Source organism: Ornithodoros turicata, chromosome 9, assembly GCF_037126465.1.
Source record: "Ornithodoros turicata isolate Travis chromosome 9, ASM3712646v1, whole genome shotgun sequence".
NCBI lineage: Eukaryota > Metazoa > Arthropoda > Arachnida > Ixodida > Argasidae > Ornithodoros > Ornithodoros turicata.
Window position 1 is genome coordinate 41,086,100 of NC_088209.1, and position 21,413 is coordinate 41,107,512.

General features: G+C 44.9%; 1 protein-coding gene across 1 annotated transcript; it reads left to right on the plus strand.

The window, feature by feature from the left end:
• The first annotated feature begins 1,910 nt into the window (after positions 1–1,910).
• Positions 1,911–20,173, plus strand: LOC135368973 (nuclear hormone receptor FTZ-F1 beta-like). The gene is made up of 12 exons (XM_064602555.1): positions 1,911–2,241; positions 3,831–4,066; positions 4,629–4,874; positions 5,556–5,700; positions 6,207–6,478; positions 7,562–7,793; positions 8,724–9,092; positions 9,377–9,523; positions 10,142–10,301; positions 11,205–11,385; positions 12,282–12,534; positions 14,281–20,173. The coding sequence occupies exons 2-12, from the start codon at positions 3,953–3,955 to the stop codon at positions 14,559–14,561; spliced, it is 2,400 nt and encodes a 799-aa protein (XP_064458625.1). The 5' UTR covers positions 1,911–2,241; positions 3,831–3,952; the 3' UTR covers positions 14,562–20,173.
• Positions 20,174–21,413: the final 1,240 nt, after the last annotated feature.

A 21,413-nucleotide genomic window follows, 5' to 3' on the forward strand; every position in this document is an offset into this window, starting at 1 on the left:
ATTAACGAAACTGATGACGTCATAAAGCAATCTATCCCATAGTGCCTCACGAGTGATTGGCTGGGCGGGAAATTCAAAGAAGTTCATTGCTGTGCTGAGCAGACAATACGAGTTTTATTCAGTAAATGGATAATATGATTTGGTTTCTTATACACCTGCCATTCCTCGGTTGAGTCTCGAGCCCAAAGTACTAATCTATCTTTAAATTTGTCCAATCTTCGAGGCTCTCACTATCATCTGCTAATCTGCAACATATGATATGTCATGCCATACCGTCACACGTATCTGTCCCGTTCCGTCATCCCCTGTAGTGCTTCAAAGAGCAAATGCTGGAAGCTATCTGATGGTGTTGTTTCCGGGAAGCTTCCGGGAAGATTTTTTCCTAAAGATTCCAACTCCAGAGCGGAGTAGACGGACTTTAGCTAGCCTGCAGTTATCCCGTTTTATCACCGACCCCTGCTTTCGCAACCCCCCTCCTGAGATTTGCACATGATTTTAATCTCGAGAGGGTGTTAGAATTCCGTACATTCATATCTGGTGACTGATATTCGGGCTTTTTTTTTTTTCTTTTTGGCATGTATTTTTTGGAAAGGGGCGCTGTAAGATCTCTGGGAGTGAAGGTGTGAGGGGCACTGATTTATTCAGCCTCATCTACACCCTCCAACACCCCGTTTTTTTTGTTTTTTGTGCGTCCCCTACAGGGGAACCTTTGTCGTTTGAGCCAGACACATTTGTCGGCAATTATTAAATACCCCCCCCCCCCCCCATACACACACACACCTTTGCTGATCCCGGTTTGTTCCAACACGCACATACGTGTGCATACAGCAAGATGAGATATGAAAATCTAGAATATTTAAACGTAAAAAATGCTGTTATATACATACAGGCTGTCATGGCCGGTGATGCCGCATCACGAGATTGGAAGTAGTTTGAAAACCTCACATTTTCAAAACTATTCAATGCTGCTTAGATAGACCGCCGCCAGAAACAGCAAGAACTTTCGTGATCGTCACGCTGGATCTCTCTCTCTCTCTCCCCCGCACACACCCACCTCCTCGGATTTGCACGATTTGCGTTGGTCGGCCCGTGGTAGGAAGGGGCTGACTACGCCACTGGTCACACACACCCTTACGAGGCACCAGCACCCCCTCCCACCCGAGATGAAAACCCTGGGGAAATATCTGCTCACATGCGGCGTGTGACACATTGTGGTATAGGGGCAAGCAAGGCATACTTTATACGATATAGGGAGAGCAAGTTTATTGTCGCCCCTATTTTCTATCCCCCTACCCCTGCAAATTCCTATCTTCCACCAACTTGGTCGCATTTACTGATCTATTTCTCGTTCCCGGCCTCCTTTTCATACTGTTGCGAAATAGTGACCCCCCGCCTCTACATCGAACACGCTTTCAAATACTTCCGTAAGCGACTATAGTTCACCACAGCACTGCACCAGACTGCACGGCGTCGGGCGGAGAGACCAAACGCGACTTATACCCCACTTAATTGTTTCGCATTTTTCGCAAAACGGCTCACCTGATCACACAAGCGTTTTTGTACCAGCTTTTTTTTTTCTTCTTTAAATATGTACTGCTTCTCTATCTTTTGTAGTGTCCCCATAAAGTCGGACCCGTCCATCGCAACTACGAAATCGAAACTGATGACCCAGTTGGCCTTGAAGACGTCCTTGTGAGGCTGTCTGAGCTAACGTCGGCCTCGGCTGATACGCAATACGAGAGTGTGTTCTTACAGACGTAATATTTCGCAAACTTGTCTTTTCAACTGTTTGGAAGTTGAAAATCGCATTGGCACGCGACAAGTAAACCTATGTACTGCAGCCTTTGTTGCTTTCCATAAGTCCTTCACCTTGCTCTCTTTCGTACCTCACCCCTAGCGACACCTATATGGCTTGTTTTCTTGCTACAGTGGTTAACTGGTTGTCTCCTCGGCCGAGAGTGCAGAACGTTGTGTTGCATCGCCGTCTGTGAAATATTGACATTTCGTCAAAATGTCGTGTTTGTGACCTTCGCCTGGTGTGATCCGTGAAGTGGGGGAAATCCGATGCATTTTCATGTCCACCGTGGTAGCCAACACTATGTTTCTGTGAATGTTGGATCTGCGATTCCGACGAGCCCGTCAGCCATTCACATTAGGCTTAAGAAAGTGATATGCAAACTGACAGAACTGAGTTATTCCTTCTTAGAAGGAACCGGTGAAACCGATACATAATGGAGGAGGGTATGTACAAATATATCGTTCAACATTTTTTGTATCGAATTAATTTGTTTGTCGGCGGTTTTGTAGACACCGTGCTGCAGTCAGATGACGATCGCGTGTGAACTGTGCAGGGTACTGACCCTGGACATGAACTACGGTGCCGAGCGTTGAGTGATTTATACAATACGATTGACACGGAATGCAAGCTCTCGAATAACATGTGCTTCGCGGACGATGTACAAAAAAGACTGTAATATCGGCCCTCTTTCATACGATGTAGTTCACTATCAAAATTTCTTAATTCTGTTGAAAAAAAAATTCCTCCTTCGAGGAGTGACTAATCCTCAGTGTTGACTACACTCCGGATGCTTTGTGTTGAATACGTGCAGGATTATCAGATTTACTGGAAGGTTTGCATATGTTTGATCGGCGGTGAAGATTTGAGATTGCCCGAAGCGATCGCCGCATTCCATAGGATCCTTTTCTTGATGTCAGACGTGGTGATCAACTCGCATACTGGATGACGTACCTCGTGTCTGTACTTGGTGTGAAATTCCGCATGAGTTGGGCGATTCGTTCTGTTAGTCGTCGGTACCATTGTTTAACAGACTGTTGATAATGGCACATCGCGGACAGCACGAGTTGCCCCTGAAATCTGGCCTGCATTCCGTTCTAACTTACTTTACTTTACTTTTGCGAACAACAATGATATCTCGATGACCAAGTTTTCTTGAAATAACCTGATGGTATTGTGCATGGGGCAAATGCTAGAAATGTTAACATGTTGCGTGGAAATCGCACACTCGAAGCAGAATCGCAGGAAGTTCGCGATACGTTCTCGTCGCTTAAGCTTACTGCACAAAAATTAAATCTGCGTATTGTTCACTGCTGACAGCCTTGCAATTGTATAGTTTGAGGAAGTTAGTGTCAGAAAGGACATTGTCTAGGTCGACTACGTAGACAAACTCAGAAAGGAGTTTGTATTGCTTCGTATATTTCGTTTGTATTGCTACTTGCATTCAGTGAGCATGGAATACGAAAAAATAAAGTAACAACGAGGATGCACCTTTATTTATTTATTGTCTAATGCCCGCAAACAGCTAGCAGCAGAAAGTGTGGTACACCGTTATAGGTGAAATGAAACAAAGAACAACACACAATTCGAACATCAGTTAAAAATGCACGAGCACATAATTCAAACAGAAATTAAGAACATATAGTTTGATATTAATTAAAGCAAGTGGTGATGAAAATATTAATGTTTAACAAACAAGCAAAACTGGGGGCGGCGTTTAGAGGAGAGGGACGCGGTTAAGGGGGTGCATGTTGTGAAATCGTTGAATATGTGTCATTGGCGAGGCATCCTTCAAGAGATCAACGTAGAGCAAATGCCTTTGATCTCATTCTCCTTGAGCGCAGAGAATTCACGGGCCTAATAAAACTGCACAATCTACCACACCTCGAAGGATGCACTCCACAAATCTCAATCATAACCCACACACTTTTAACATCCCTCGTGTGTAAGTGTCCACACATGTTGCACACTTGTCCACAGTTGTGTGCACACCACGTTGCTGGCATTGTCGCGTTTAAACGGCAGTCTCTCGCAGCACCCTGGACCAGAACACAGCATGAGTGCCGCAGCACTGCAAGCGGAGTCACCACCTGAAGTGGTGAGCAGAGGTGTGAAAGGTAGTAGCCAAACCGGGGAAGTGTCCAGGCGGCTTTGTTCATGGTGGTGCAGCTGTCCATGGAGGACTTGCGCATGTGCCAAGTGGCGCCCCAGCTTCCCCAGGCGCCGCAGGAAGACGGGGCCGACGATGGGGACGATCCAGAGGTCATGCAGGTGACTGTGCCCTCTTGTTTTTGACACGGTTTAATACATAATCGGTACTGACCAACGTCTTCGGGGGCTAACCCGATTGTTCCCTCCTGAATTAGGGTCAATTCGGGTTAAAACCGATAACTTACAGATTTCTAATCACATATCGCATTTGGTCACGTGCACTATTTAGCATGCACGGCTCACGTAAATATTACCTGAGTGCGACAATAAACTATCTGAGGCACACTTTATGTTAGAAGATGTGGTACTTGTCATTGTAAATCTCGAGGTATGTGTGCTTGATATGCACTATGCACTTTAGTGGCAGGACGTTTGCCGGATAGAAAGAAAAAAAAATGAATAAAAAAATAAAAAATCTGATAACACTTGAATGCATCAATAGCGCCCAATTTCACCTCGGATTACAGATCCGGGAAAGGCATTTAACCCGAAAATTTCGGACCCCGTACATATTTGAAGTCTCCAGTAGATGTGGTGGGGGTAGGGACACTCATTTTGAGGGGACTGGAGCTGGGACAACACTGAGTATAACGCTGCGTTGACCTTGTCTTCGGTGTGTCAGGTGACGCAGGCAGGAGTGGTTAACCTGCGGCACAAGAAGCAGCGGGTGAATGGCACGGGATGGGGTCCCGAGCCGGAGGACAGGGAGCGCCCCATGTCATGGGAGGGAGAGCTCTCGGACACCGACGAGCCTCCAACAGGCGCCGCTCACAAGTCCCGCGCCCCGCACAGCCCCATGGTAGTTGAGCGGGACGAGAGGGCGTCTCCCGTCAGTCTTGCTGCAACGTCCAACAGTGTCTCCCACATGGTGTGTATTATGCATTACATGTTTCCTTTTGACAACAACAACAAAAAATCCTGGAAAGTTGTGTGACAGAAACAAGGGCTTTGGATGGAACATGTTGTAAAGCTGCTATAACAATCTATACATCTAATCTAATCTAATCTAATCTATACAATAATCTACCTTGGTGCTACAACAAGCTGCTTGTAAGGAAAAGTATATTTGAATATAGTCCAAGTGCCGGGAACGGTCATCTTTACAACTAAAATGGCAAGCTACGACAATAAAAATTTAAGCGTACAATTTAAACGTGAATTAATTAAAATAATTAAACAAATAAATAATTATTTAATGAAATAATCTAACGAATAATAATTAAGCTTAAAAATAACTTTTTCATCGTTGTAGTGCTGGAGAAGTATTTTTCTGCGTACGTAAATTAAATTTTGAGATGGTGTGGACAGAAAGCATGCTACTTTAGTTCCTCCACACCAGGAATTGCTTTTTTGCATCTGGTTATGTGTCTAAACAACACCCACTATTTTCCACCCACCTGACATTGAATGGGCATTGGATGGACATCATTCTGAGCGGTCGAAGCGATGTGCATTGTCCTTGATGTATTTTTAATTTTTGTTGTTGTTGTTGTTGGAACATCATTGTGTTCCAGCGTTACTCACACACGTGCATCAATTTTATGTAAAGCTCGCAAACAGCAGTGGGGACAAGGAGGGTGTGCTGAGGACAGCCCCAGTAAGCAGCTCGAACCACACGGTGACACCCACCGTGCCTTACGGAGGAACAAATATTGCAGCATTTCAGGAGCGGGTCTCCCACAATCCTTCTTTTGGTAAGCCATTTGAAGCACACTGTTTCAGCAGGTGTCCTTTTGTGCAGGGCTTTATCTGTTTGACATTGTCCTTTCCTGCAACTACATATGCGCAGATACAAGTTAATTGCATTATTTTCAGTCAGGTATCTCTTTTCCTTTTCTTTTTTTGTCTTGGGATAGAGGCTACACAAAATAGCACTGCCAGTAAGATCTGTCATGGCATGGATGACTTGCGACTCGCTTGTTTTGGCTACAGTCTGAGCTACCGCAGCCATCATTTGGACAGCATTGTAGACTCCTAATCGCAGGTTGAATAGCCAGTTTAAGTTTTTTGCCCGGCATATATGGCAGTAACGTAGTTGCGTGCACTGATCACAAGCAGACGCCGCGAAAGCAGACGGCTCGATCAAAAACAGCTTCGTCGACAGACCCCACATTGAGCTGTTGGTGAAACTTCAACAATTCTTTCGACAACATTTCTTCTGACAACTTGCGGAAATTGTTCAACTGTCCATCCCGCACAGGCGAAGTGTCCACAAGCGGGCGGCCAACGGTGCTTGGCGGTGGCGGAGCCTTTCAACCGCCCTGCTCCATCTACAGCGAGAGCCCCGTGCCCACACCGAGGCCCACGAGCAGCTCAAGTTCTCGGTCCTCCTACTCTCCAACCCAGAGCCCTCTACTGGGCCGTGGGGGACCCTCTTTCTCGCACGCCCACCACAGTCCGGTTCCCCAGCACCGGCACTGTGCCAGCTCTGACGGCTCGTCCGTCTACTCTCCTGCCAGCAGTCCTTTGCAGGTGAGCCAATCACTGGGTGTGGTATAGCCTGGGGAGCCCGAAGTCCGACGGATAGAAAGGTCCATGTTTTTGGAGTAAAAAAAAGAACCCCTCAGTGAATGTGTTCCCTGATCCAAGCTCGGCGTCAATAGACTACTTCAGAAAATCCCAGAGTGCCTTGCGCCGCTTTGAACTGTAGGAACTCGTGTTATCGGAAGGAAGGGAGAATGTCTGCGAACTGTTTTGATTTTTCCCCTCTCGGCACATTTGTCCGCAACGTGCCAAGGTAAAGCGCCACGTGAAGCATCATTCTCCCTTTCCCCATGACAATAAGCATCCCAGGATGCAATGCGTGTACTAGGAGCACTGGGGTTTCCTGAAATCGCCTATTGAATCATGGCAGTTGAAGAAAAGGCGCAAGCAGTAGGGTTCGATCCCATACCCACTGGTTGCCAGTCAGATACGATAGTCTGGGTTCGAAACCCTCTGCTGGTGCCTTTTCTTCAACCGCCATTATTCAATCGAAGTACGCAACTGGGCCTTGCGAGGCTCGTGTTGTCTTTGTCCTTCTACGTTTAATTGCCTCATCCACTACAACATTTCATGAGTAAGGGCCTGACTTTTTCGGGTTAAACCCGTATCCGCCCGATATTTACCCCCCCCCCCGAACGCAATCTGTAAAATTCGGGTTTAACCCGAATCTACCCAAAAACATCCGGGGCGCGTGGCACGCTCGGAAGCGTGCATTAAAATAAAGTTTGATAACATCGCTAAACATTAGTTTCATGTTAAGACAAATTTTTATTAAACAAAAAAAAAATCACCCGAATACACCCGAATTCCTGACGACAGAATATGCTGTAACGGGATTTTTTAACCCGAATACACCCGAATTTTCGAACGAAAAATATCACCCGATATTTACCCCCCCAAATTTGGCCAAAAATAAAACCCGAAAAAGTCTGGCCCTATCCATGAGTAAGTTTAGCATCATTTTCTGTAAATTTTTGCAAAAAAATCCACCTTCGCTCGGCCAGGACTTACTCCGATGAGTGTTGTATTTTTTGCGTTTCAATCACGAAAGACTTTGTTTTGACTCTTCAGGGCAGGCACGTGCCCGTTGTGGATGGAGGGTCCGTGTATTCTCCATCACAGAGCCCCAGTCAGGGGCGACACCGAATTTCGGACGGCATGTCACCTACAGCAGCCCACCTTCGCAATCTGTCTGTCTCGCGGAACGCTTATGCTGGCGGGGATCAGGTGGGCCCGCCTTACCCTTACGTGGTCATGCCCGATCCAGCCCTGGTGCAGTCAACGCCGGATGCACGCTCAACGGGTATGTTGTAACCACTAGATTGTAGTGACACTTGCACCCCTTCCCAGCTCCGCATTTGGAATATGCTAGCAGTGGCCTGTTTGTTGCTTCATCAACTTCTACAAGACTGTCGTGTTATGTGTTTGTGTTTTTTCATCCCCTGTCGTTCATTCCGTCATGTCTTTTGTAGATACACTCCAAATGTTTGCTACAAAAGTTTCCAATTTGTATCGGATTGGATTTTCACCAGTGTTGTGCGCATTGGAACCGAAAATCCGACAAATTTAGCCCGTAGAAACCGGAACTGCCAGAAGACACACCGTCACAGGGGGCATAGTACTCTCGCAATAACTAGAAACCGAGCCAGCGAAGGAGGGGCATCTCAACGTGGGAGCCGCCATGATCGATACGTTAGGCCTACCGTAACCCAACCCAACCCAACCCAACCTAACCTAACGTGTTACGAACGGTGTCTCCTACGGATTCCGTGCGGCGTTTTTTTTTTTCATGTCGCAGCACGAGGCGTACACCGTACGACACTCGTTCCCTACGGAATAAGACACAATTCGAGCGCACACGTGAGAGCAGACAATGCAAACACACTTCGCACACGGCATGGCACACGGAAAGCCCAACGGAAGCAAGCACGACTTTCATTGGATTGGATACACGTCTTCGGATTTGTCTTTACACGTGGAAAGAAGGCGGTGGGCGAATCCGGCCCAATCCAAAATCTCGATCGTGACACCTCCCGGGCTTAGACATTGGGAGAGGGTCTTGCCTCCGTACAACCCCTTTGCTCTACCCTATTACTCTCTCTCCCAGCTTTCCTTCTAGCCCCTATCCTTACAATTTCTATGACAGGGGTGTATGATCGATGACTCGAATATATTCGACAAAATACTGTTCAAATCCGATATCCAATACACGATTGCTGTATGCGGCCCATAGCATCAAGTGCATCGGTGGCATCGAGCGCCTCCGACGAATCCAACGCCTCGGACCTGTCGAGCCCCACGAGGCGTCCCTCTGCGGACGGTTCCAGCGCGGACTCTGGAGCGGGTGCGGACGCGGGACCGGGGGTCTCGAGGCAACAGCTCCTGAGTGGTCCCTGCCCCGTGTGCGGGGACCGCATCTCGGGGTTCCACTATGGGATCTTCTCCTGCGAGAGCTGCAAGGGTTTCTTCAAGCGCACCGTGCAGAACAAGAAGCATTACGTTTGCCTAAGGGGTGCTTCCTGCCCCGTTGCCATATCTACCAGGAAAAAGTGCCCTGCGTGCCGCTTTGACAAGTGCCTGCGTACTGGAATGAAGCTCGAAGGTGGGTGTGCACCAGTGATTACAGTTAACATTCAGTAAAGATTAAAAGCTATTCAGGAATCTTGACAATGAAAGCTTCCGTGTTCATTGTCACCTCATTGTTGTTCTCTCTTGCCCGCGGGATCCCGCGGAAATGCCAATTTTTCCACCGCAGAGAAGCTATCCATGACTTCCCTCGTTCAGACGTTGTACGTCAACTGTGCTCTAAATAGCTGAGGTCGTAATAGTTGCTGCCATGTTGCCAGATTTTGTTACTGAGACATGACAAGCGCTTGTGCCGTTCAGCTATTCGAGAAGACCGTACTCGTGGGGGGCGTAGCACCTACCAGTGCTCCTACTCCTTGCCCGTGCAGCTGCTCAACGACTCTCGTAACCCCTTGGACGCCTCTGCGTGCGAATCCAACAACGAACCTATTCCGCTGCTTCAGAAAGGTAACGCCCATTTCTTTTTTGCACCGTAAGTGGAACTGCATCTTTAAGTGAACGCAACAGTACGATGTGTTCTTACAATCTTTTTTTTTCTGCACCTGCATGTGGCATCCATGTTTTCCCGCTGGTCCTTGAAACACTCGAATACCCTGAAATTCGAAAATGCCATTTTCAAGGCCTGGAAAACACCACGGTCCTTGAAAATCTTCGATTTTTTTCATCTTTTCCTTATTCTCGAGGAGCTGCTATGTTAGTTTGGCTTTTCAGGGATCACAACTATAGTTTTGAAGCCATTTATTTATATAGCTTATAGATATTTTTGCGAAAAAGTCCCGGTCATAAACTGTGGTTTACGTAACGGACAAAATGACGACCGAGCCTTAACGAGGTCCTTGAAAAAACGCTCGAGTATTTGTTCCAAAACACAGTGGGAAAGCATGGGCATATCATCTGATAACTGCATCGAGTTTTGTACTAGTATTGCTGCATGCTTTTATCCGAACCCTTTAACTGTACTGCTGTTGCGGGACAATTCACGCTTGCAATTTAGGCTTACAGAAATAGTCGATTTTGTTGAAGTACATATACTATAGCCGTGTTTCTTTTGTTGGTTCTCATAAGACTCCCGAAGTACGGGGTCTTGTTCCCAAGCAGAGATGGGCCACAGCTCTGGCAGTGCGTCGTCCTCTCCACGGCCTCAGCCTCCCACGATCCCTTCTTTAGTGCAAGAGATTGTCTCGGTTGAGCACCTCTGGCACTACACGGATCGAGAAATCAGCAGGTACGAAGCAGAACAGCGACTGAGCATAATTAGGGCCTGACTTTTTCGGGTTTTATTTTTGGCCAAATTCGGGGGGGTAATTATCGGGTGATATTTTTTATTTGAAAATTCGGGTGTATTCGGGTTAAATCCCGTTAGGGCATATTCTGTCGTCAGGAATTCGGGTGTATTCGGGTGATTTTTTTTTTTTAAATAAAAATTTGTCTTAACATGGAACTAATGTTTAGCAATGTTATCAAACTTTATTTTAATGCACGCTTATGAGTGTGCCACGTGACCTGGATGTTTTCGGGTAGATTCGGGTTAAACCTGAATTTTACAGATTTTGTTCGGGGGGTAAATATCGGGCGGATACAGGTTTAACCCTAAAAAGTCAGGCTCTAAGCATAATTAACAGCATTTGAAACTGTCACGTAAAGCAGCAGCTAACTTCAAGCTTTAAAGGGACCATGAAAGGGACCATGAGTATTACATCTTTAAAGGCCCCTATCAATCTTCCTCCTCTTTCACACCGTAGGAAATACTTTTGTCTGCGTTTATTCCATAAATTCTACTACACCACAACCATCCGTCCAGGGTACATCACCATGGCCCACTACATCTCCTTTACAGTCCCAGTACAGTTCATTTGTAATAGAGCCCGATTTTTTCCCCAAATTTAGTGTACTGGAAGTTTTTTCACCCGAATTTGCTTGAATTTAGAACACACGTTTATGCACCCAATTTTTACCCCCCGAATTAAAAAAAAAAATTCCCAAAAACTTCAGCCTGTAATATGATATAATACCTACTTCAGAGTGTTGGGATATTCTGCAAACAAAAATTTTGCGCACAAATTTAGCAGCCTTTTTAAGGAGATCCTAAATGTGTTTCCCTCTCTTTTTTTAACCATTTTATTTACAGGCTTTCCGAGCAGTTTGATAACAAGGTCTCGGCGGCCAGTCCGGCGGCGCCCCAAGTTCCAGAGCTCCCAGCGATGGATGGCAGCTCCAACATCCTCAGCAGCCTGTGCAACATAGCTGACCATAGGCTCTACAAAATTGTCAAGTGGTGCAAGAGCTTGCCCCTCTTCAGAGAAATACAGGCACGTTTTCACTGCTCTGCAAGTTGGTAACATATCTCTAATGTGTCAGCGTGCTAGGACAGCGAACATTGTTGCCTAACCTTCGAAAGAAACAGTTGCATTCCAAAATCCCACAAAATGAAGAAGTTCTTGTAATCACATTCGTGTTGTTGCGCGTTGGAACTTCCATAGTGAAACCACAACTGTTTTGCTTGGAGATTCTAATTGAGGGCCAGCTCCATATCCATGAAGAGACTTCCATCTTGAACTCCTTATTGAACAACAAGAACTTTATTTTAATGATGATGATGATGATTGGGACACATTGTTGGTGGTACTGTTTTGAAATGATGAGTTACCTCACAGTGAGGGCCCAAGTCCTATGGTGTCCAAAAAAGTTGTGGCTGGATTTGGCGATGAACCAAGCAATTTTGACATAGTGAGAAGGTGAAAATGCAGCTAATTTGAAGATGCCAGAAGTGTGGTTGTGAAAGGTTGGTAGTGTCGGCGAGGGAGAAGGATGTGTTCTAGCAGTGACGGCATCTAGGAGAATCAACTTGTCACAAATGGTAACACCACTGAGCTGTAGTAAAGGCCGCATTGAGTTGCATTCGGTGAGTGAATGCAGCGTCTTGACAGGTTAGTCTCTTAGATGAAAAAGCTGCATCTGTGGTGCTGTCAGCCCTTTTCATTCCCCATGAGACCACAATGCGCCTTATTGCATTTGATTTGTCTTGCTCAATTGATTAATTAATAATTATTATATATTTCATTCATTTTTAAATTTTAAACTATCTTATATATCTAATTTAATTTAAAATATAATATATATTATATTTTTAATTGTATTATTATTATTAATTAATGATGCAACCTGCTTGCAATTCGAGTGAGCCGTGGGCAACATTTCTCCTCAGGTGGATGACCAAATTGCCCTTCTGATCAATTCCTGGTGTGAGCTGCTCCTATTGAGCTGCTGCTACCGGTCGACGGGGACACCCAACGAGATCCGAGTGTCCATGGGCAAGTCCGTGACACTGGGGCAAGCCCGCGACCTGGGCATGGGTCCGGTCATTGAACGGATGCTTGCCCTGACCGACCTGCTGCGGCGACTACAGGTGGACCAGCGAGAGTTTGTCTGCCTCAAGGTTCTCATTCTTCTCACTTCAGGTGGGAAAAATAATTAAATAAAATTAATTAAATAAAATAATAAAATTAAATTGCATAATTAAGTTAGTGATTGGCCCACAGTGATGCTGGCCCCAAGCAGCACAACATCTTGGCCCATTATTGGCTGGATACTGGCTGATACTGGTCTACCATTGGACTAGTATTGCCAATATCTAGCCAATATTGGGCCAGTATATTGGGACAATAGAAAGTTTCTGTGTGTATCATCAGAGTAACTGTAAAAGTAGCTTACGTAGTGAGAGCAGCTTGTTACCACTCTGCCATCCTGCTGGATAATGGGCACTTTAGATCCTTTGCGAGGATTTTTTTATGAACATTAGCCATTTCAGTAAGTATTTTAAACTAATTTTGCTTTGTTTTACGCAGCCTTCTAAAACTCATGCATGCTTGGGCCCTTTCATGTTTTACGTTTTTTGAAAATCATGGGCAAAAAATAAATTTTATTTCGGGAGCTGTAAAACGGGGTGAAATCGGGCAAAATATGGTGGAAAAGTAGATTTTCGGGCGAAAAATATGAAACATCACTCCTAGCATTTCAGGTGAAGACGAGATTCCGCGCTGAATGTGCAGTGCATACCATTCTTCAGTGCCAGTATTGTTTGCCGAGTTTGCACTGAGTTTGGCAAGTTCGTGGGTGTTTTCGCGGGTTGTACCCTGAGGGATGATGACGTAATTGAGGGGGGTAAAAATTGATTTTGCGAGGTTTAACCCCAAGGCACAATCTTCTACGCATACTTCACGTAACGTTTGTCTTTTAGGTCTGTCAGTAAGTAATCTATTCACATGTAACCGCACTTTGGTACAGTAGAATCTCGATGACATGAATCTCTCAGGGTTGCTGAAAATATTTGTATCATCCAAATTCGTATGATCAGAGATGAAGTAGATGAGCACACCACAGTGCAGGAAATGCACTCTTGCTATGTGTTCTCTCTCTCTCTCTACTCACGATCAAAGAAGTCTGAAAGTTTTAACGCGATCTTTCCCGCAAGGTCGACCCCAGACACTTTTGCAGCGCATTAGATCATGCACAAGCAGTTAACTCGGAGACGAATGAGAAGCGCCGCAGCCAAGGGGCCGAGGCGCGGAACGCCGTTCTTTCCTGCGGAAGCACGGGAGATGCACACTGCTCGCGCAGCATTCGCCTCTTCGTATCATCGCTCGTTTCATCGCTTTTGTCACTCGGTGTCTGAAAGTATCAGTTGTAACCTATTACACATAACTAGGGCCTGACTTTTTAGGGTTAAACCCGTATCCGCCCGATATTTACCCCCCGAACGAAATCTGTAAAATTCGGGTTTAACCCGAATCTACCCGAAAACATCCGGGTCGCGTGGCACACTCATAAGCGTGCATTAAAATAAAGTTCGATAACATTGCTAAACATTAGTTCCACGTTAAGACAAATTTTTATTAAACAAAAAAAAATCACCCGAATACACCCGAATTCCTGACGACAGAATATGCCGTAACGGGATTTAACCCGAATACACCCGAATTTTCAAATTAAAAATATCACCCGATATTTACCCCCCGAATTTGGCCAAAAATAAAACCCGAAAAAGTCAGGCCCTACACATAACACATTCCAGCTGGGTCTTCGAAAAAAATGATCGTATCATCGAGATTCTCCCGTACATCACGACCAGAATTGCCTTTCCATCACAAAAAAAAAAAAAAAATTCAAAATCCCGAGAATCATTTTCGTTACCTCTTACGCGACAGATGCAAGCGGTCTGAAGGAGCCCGAAAAGGTTCGCGCATGCAAGAAGCAAGTGCTGGAAGCCCTCCAGGCATACACAAACTCCCACTACCCATCGCAACCGTCCAAGTTTGGGGAACTTCTGCTGTGCGTGCCCGAACTGGAACGTGCCTGCCAGCTGAGCAAGGAGTCCCTGGCTGCATCGCGGCGCATAGCCTCGGCGGGGGCGGCGGCGGCGCCCTCGGACGATCCGCAGGCGCCCAGCTTCAACCTCCTGGTGGAGCTGCTCCGCGGGGACCACTGACTGGGGGACCGCAGTGCGTGTGTGTACTTGTACATAGAAACCATTGTGGACGGCCGCCACTCCAGCCGTGTCGCTGTTGTACGATTGCGTGCAGTGTTGTTCTGTGTTGTCCAACATGTTGTGCACCCGGTTTGAAAAGCCTCCCCTTTGTTTTCGTACCGCGATGTCTTACCGATGGCGCAACACACTCGGCGAAAATTTTGCCGTTCTACGCTGAAAGTTGCGCGTGTAACGCGCTTTCAATAAGTGCGTCAATTCAACTCATTTTTATTTCTTCGCGGAGTGGCATCCGATGCCGTCGAGGGGTGGCACCCAAGCAGTGCCCGAAAAAAAGTGTGACATCATCGTCGAAAAATGCAAACCGGTTGGTGTGCGTTTGCACATATGTAACGTGCAGCGTGCGATACGCAGAATTTGTAATTTAACTCAGACGATGTTTTACTGCAACGGCGAATAAGCTGTAAGGGCTCCCGAGTGTGTGTGTTGTCGGTCGGATGTTAGGGTACGGAATTTTTCTCGTTTTAGTTTCTTCACATTTATTTGAGAGAAGCTGCGACTACATAGTATTTGCGCTGCGGTCAGTGAGACTATATACCTCCGTAGCTCCATCTGTCTGACCCACGGATTTCACGAGAGGTCCCACTTCATCTTTTACGAAAAGGCTGGCTTGAAAAGCTCAGTTGGTTTTAGCAGTCTATACACCAGTTTGTTTTTTAACATCTTTTAGGTTTCTCCGAGACGCAGGCAGGAACTCCCTAGTGGGGTTCGCCCTGTGATATTTGAATGTTTACTTTGCTCCCTGGTTTGCATGTTTTTTTTTTTTCTCTCTCTCTCTCTCTCTTCCGCTCAGCTTTGCAAATTGCTCTGTGGCCTAAACGAGATTTCTGCACCAATGATAAAATGGCAGTTTTTGTCCCATCTGGCCCCTCACAGCCTTAAAAGAAAAGACACATGATTTACCCCCAGACGTCTTGGCCAAATATCGGCAATACCGGCCCAACATTGGTCCAGTCTTGGACCAGCATTGCCAGTACCGGCCCAACATTGGTCCAACCTTGAACCAGTATTGCCAATATTGGGTCAAAATTGGGCCAAGATGCTGTGCTACTTGGGCTAGTGCGTCACTCCGAGGAAGGAATGCGCCGGAGCATTTTCTGTAAACTTTTGTCCAGCACTCGACATATTGCCTACTTTGGGCAGAATTGTAGCGGTGGGTTGTCCAGTGGTGACTAGCAACGGTATCAGAATTACTTGCCTACGTGTCCAACCTTCTAAAAGTTAAGTTAAAAGTTGAGTTCCAAACGGGAATACGTCGGGCAATTTGCGTCCCAAGATTGTGTGCTTGGCAGGCGTTTCATTTATGGTTGCTGAAACATCTTGCCATCCTGGACTATTCTTTGCTCCAATTGGAAATCTGTTATAGATGCTGTAGAATGTATGTCTAAGTGTTCACTTCCACGAAACCCGCAAAAAGTTTTCCTCCTGATGATGATTGCGATGAAAACTGATGGAACATCTTGCCCCAGACGTGAAAAGCACAACGGTGACGTGAACTGGCGACGCACATGATTACCCGCTTGACGTTCCTGACGCAGCCTCGTTTCCGCAGACGTCCGACAGCTCTTTCCGGTGACTACAGAGTTGTTGTTGTTGTTGCAGAAACCTCATGATTTCTTTCCACTTTTCTGAGTTGTGCCTTGCCCTACCAACTTGCATCCTTATCTTTCCTTGCTGCTTTGACAGGTTGCTTGTTTCCTCTTGTAGAAAGTGCCATCAATTCAGTGACAGCATTGATCAATCTTGCTTTGTATGAGAGAAGCACCCTGATTGTTTTGCAGCTGCACACAGCATTTGAGCAGCTCGGATAAGTGCCATAACACACTGTTTTTAAGAGAAGCACCACATTGCAAACACACTGTATAGAGTAACATTTGTACCTTTGTAGCTATACGTCTTGGTCCTCCGTGTCTTTTTTTTTCTTTATCCTCTCTAATATTTTTAAGCCTCTACCCATAAGTATATTCAGAATTAGTAATGATGCAACATTTTAAAATTCCTTCATTTTATACCTGCAGGGCCCATTTTAGCTAAAAGCTTGCCTCGTTTACTTGCATGCAAGTTTCCTCATTCATGCATGGCGCACGATCACTTGGATGTACTAGGAGAGTGCCCTCCCAACGTTCCGCGTTGGTCACGGCGGATGCGATGCTGATTGCGGGTCGCGGAAGAATAACTCAACTTGGGGTTGGATAAGCACGACATAGAGAAGCCAAATTTACGCACGTAATTTTGTGTAGCACCAAATTTCACATATTGCTACGTGGGTTTGTTTAAGAGGAAGATGGAATTTTTAGGCAAAATATGAGAAAATAATCTGAAGTGCTTTTTTTGCTCCACAGCTGACCAACGGACGCATTTTTCCTTTGCTCTCCTACGTTAGTTTGTCTTTGAGTTGGAGTTGACCTGGAGTAGTGGTCTAAGGCAGCTTGCTATACGCTATCTTTTTTTCCTTTTTTTTCTTTCTTTTTCAAAACCCACCTGTGATAGCAACTGAAGCCTCTAACTATTGTGATAGTACTTAATTCTTTCTACACCCTGTAATGTCGTAGAACGATAGAAATTTTGTATTGTTTCTCTGCTTGCCTTTCAAATCTTGAAGTTTTGGCTGTTGATGGCAACCTTCAACGAACACAAGCGTGAAAATCTCTCCTCGCATGCCACACCAGGTGTTGAATTTGAATACAAGTGCAGGGACATGCGTATGTGTTTCTTTGCATCCAATCTCGTGTCCTAAGGTAGGGGGGGTGGCATAGTACAGGTGTGTTTCTCAACGTAGAAAAATTACCTAATGTTCTGGAAGAGGTCCTTCGAAGGTGTCGTGGCGTCCAACCAGTTGAACAGTCGAAAAGGTCTAGTGACTTTCTCACATCTTTATTGCGAGTTAAACAATGAATTAATATGACGAGAATTTTCCGAGGAAATAACTCCCCAGGTGGTAGTCGCTAGATACACTTCATCGAAATTCCCTTGTACGTTCTGCAAGCCTTGAAAGACGTCCTTGGGCAATTTCCTTGTTCCTAAGCTACTTGTCAGCTTTTTCGGAGACTGGTCCTGTAAATTCTCGCGTTGTGCAGTAAGGAGATGCAGAGCGATCAGCGTGTATGATTATGTAGAGTTATTACGAACGTGCCAAAGCGACCTACTCGGAGCCTTTTTTTTTTTTTTTTCGAATGCTGTTCCGTGCTTGTAATTTGGATACTTGCTTGTTGTTTGTTCTGTACAATCCTGCACCATTTGGGCCAGCTTCAAATGGTTGTGCAGGATTATCTTTCGTTCAAGTGCACAGATTCCCCTCCTTCACATATGTGTTACATTTTTTTTTATGTTTGAATATGTAGCAAGGATGGGTGTCTCTAGAAATATGAGCTTTGCTGGTGCTTGTAGAATTGCTAGCGTGCAAACTGAAATGCCACTTAGTCACCTTGGCAGCAGTGATGACTGTTTTTCTATGAATGTGTGCTTTTGCTTTGCGCGCCGAGATGACAGTACTGGGCATACTGAAAGGGGGGTGGGGGGATAGCAACCTATGCAAGCCGATCGGCAGTATTCAGCAGATTTCCCGATTCATTTGAAATCGACAAGGGATGCAAAGGCTGTCTAGCATCACCTTTATGCATAAGGAAAACATCGACCTTGCTATGTCTGCGGCATCCGATAGGACAGAAAGTTCGCTGATGCAGACAAATAGAAGTCTGTTGAATGACTGGCACTTTTATGGTCTGACTGGCGGTTAGATACAACTTTCTGTTTTGCAAGAAATTTGCTGCTACGGATTCATTCTGAAAACATTGCCAAATGCGCACATAATTTTAACATGCTGAAATCCTGTTTCTTTCACTGCTGCAAGAATTGAGATAAGTTTAGCCATTTCTGTTTTTATTGTCGGACCCAAAGCCTTTTAGTGCCACTTTTATTTTAGTAATGTGGCAGTATCATATTATGCTTTCAACAGAACACTAATCACACCAGAACATTTAAGAACTTTGGAGCAGCTTTATGGTCATTCTTTCACTTCACAAATTGCGCAAATTTGCCAACTTGGCACAGACTGTGTACGTATGCCCTCCACTGTTGACGCTGCTTGTGAGACGTTTTGTGAGCTGCAAGCCAAAATCTCCAGGTTGTATTTACTGTACATAGTAGACCTGACATGAGTGATTATTTCTGGTTGGTTGGTTGGATGCATTTTGTACAGTGTAATGGAAGTGGAACTTCATGTCAAAGGCTATGCAGGAAGACATCTGTTGTGTCTGTTCATCAAGTGCAGCATACTGTCATCAGCATCTTCTCTTTTCTTTTCTTTTTTTCATTTTCGTTTCTTGTCTGGGACCAAGCCACGCAGGAAAAGCTGAATTGTAGGGGGTTGTGTGATCAGTCTAGAATTATCAAATATGGAACAACCGATTGTCATTGGTGATTGAATCTGAGATATTGATGAGGATGTCTTGAAATTTGAAACTTTTGAATGTGGAGCGATTTTGCTTTTTTTTTTCTTTTTTCACAGTGTTGGAACAGATTTTGCAGCAATGCTTGTGTCCTCGAGTGTACACCACATCTGTTCCATATGTTCAGAAGAGTGAATTGAGCGGAAGTATTCAAATTTTAATTCTATGTTGCCTCAGTTCCAAGAATACCTTTTGCATCTGCAACGCCTAGGTACTGAGGAATACTTATAGAATTATTAGAATTATGCTTATTCTAGAGCAGATTACGTATATTCAGATATGCTACAGACATTCATGCAGCATTTCTTTTTTTTTTTTTTCTATGAAAACAGCTTTATTTTGGTGATGATTGGAAGTGTCCCATTGCTTGCGGTACTCCAATGAAAAAAAAGAAATTAAAAACATCAGTATTGATGAAAAAAAATTCAGCATTCAAAATATTCGCTACTCATACAACCCCAGAAGTGAAAAACAGGACAGCAGCAGCACGGTCTCTTGAATGTGCCTAACGTGTAACTGACGAATAGGAGGGTAGAATCTTTTTTCTTTTTTTTTTTTGTACGGAGTCCCAACGTCCTCCCTGAACCGAACAAGTCGAACGTGTGTCGGTGTTGTGATCCCTCTTTGATACGGGATAAGTCTGATTGATGTGTCCGATACGTCTACGAGGCGGCGGAACAGAAGCGCTCCGGAACGACGCCCGTTTTGTGACTGTCTCATTACCAAAACTGTGTGGAATGCTAGCTTCCTTTTAACTTTTTGATACCACGTGTGTAACAAACAAAAAAAAAAAATTGGGGAAGTCGCTGGCAGACGCGCGTCTGTTCCGCGCTTCCACGGGCAGGAAGAGATGAAATGAAAAGCTTGTTCTAACAGCCGGGAGAGTGTTTGAGCAATATGACCTGTGTTGCGACATGCTCACTAATAACAGTTGTAATGGTTATGCACTTTTTGTACTGTTTCTCCATCTAATGGGTGCTGTCAGCCCTATATCTGTGCTTCTTTTCCCATGTCGAAAAAAAGAGTGTGTTGCGCAGCTCAGTGTCGATTATCCCAGTGAAGTGGTATTTTTGTCCCGGTGGTTTCATTAAATGGTGCAGAACTTTCTAGTGAAGAAAAAAAAAAAAAACAAGTGTTGGTTACGACTGTGAACTCTTCATGTGATACATTTTTTTTCCTTTCTTCCCCTCATCATTTTGTTTAACTTATTTCATCTTTCTTTGGTGACATTGCACTCAAAGGGAGTTCATTCATCACAGCTAGAGAAGTGTGAATCTCTGCAATTTCTCTCTTTTTTTTTCTTTCTCTTCCCGTTAAGTGCTTCTGGGTGGAGCTCCAAAGGGAGTGCAGTGATTGGCTGAACACAGACCAATCATCATGAGCAGCCAATGTGATTGGCCACATACAAGACCTGTCGTGGTGACAGGCTCTGCTCCACACCTGTTGAAGTATCTTGAGTGCAACTAGAGTTCTATGTTTTTGGTTTGGTTCACTATATACCAGTGTAGTGTTGAATTATGTTAATTTCCGTGACAATGTGCCTCAAGTGTACGCAAGCACACTGTAATCATAAACAAATCTGGAGACTAACTAAGGAATCACTGTGAATGCTGGCTTGGTAAACCTCCATTCTTGCAGTGCAGATCTGACTTCGCAGTAAGCATTCTCAAAATCAAAACAAAAAATTTGTTTGAACTGAACAAACAAATTTGAACCTGAAAAATGTTTATTTCAAAATTGTGCAAATGCCGTTCAGGTATACCTGCTTCAATATGATAGAGGTGTTAGGATATAATATATTTGGCACTTATATTGGACCAAACCAAAAATGCAGATCCCTAGTGACTTTTTGCTTCTGCATGCTACCTATGCCTCTATGACCTCCCTTTCTCTGAGTAGCACATCTGAGTGTCGTGGTGTGGTATATAAACGCGTGTGCTATAAATCAAAATATTCTTTATTTTCCCTTCCGACTTTTTCGAGATGTCTCCTCCTTTTTTTTTTTTTTTTTACCTGTATGTATATATATGCGAGTGACGCGATACACACCTCTGGCTTTGTATAACAGTGTGGAAGTCTTCTAGAAGTTGCGCCACAAGGCGCACTTATTTTCTGGACTTTTTATAGTTTGTATACTGTGGGAGCAACCCATCCGAATAAAAGATTGCTTTGCAGTAAACGTGTCCGGAATTTGTGCAAGATTTTCAATGTAAGTCAATTTCAATACAGTCTGGGGGAGACAGGCAAGCAGAGATCATTACGGGCAGCGGTTTATCCAGAGTTCGAAGCATGGAGGGGTGTTGGAAAAAATTGGGGGGTCATTATTATAGTTACGTCATTACAGCTT

Excerpts from the sequence above, each read along its gene's own strand:
- LOC135368973 (XM_064602555.1), top strand. The coding sequence starts at position 3,953 with ATGGTGGTGCAGCTGTCCATGGAGGACTTGCGCATGTGCCAAGTGGCG. Across the intron at positions 5,701-6,206 it reads CTCCCACAATCCTTCTTTTG|GCGAAGTGTCCACAAGCGGG; the intron begins GTAAGCCATTTG and ends CATCCCGCACAG. Across the intron at positions 11,386-12,281 it reads CCCTCTTCAGAGAAATACAG|GTGGATGACCAAATTGCCCT; the intron begins GCACGTTTTCAC and ends ATTTCTCCTCAG.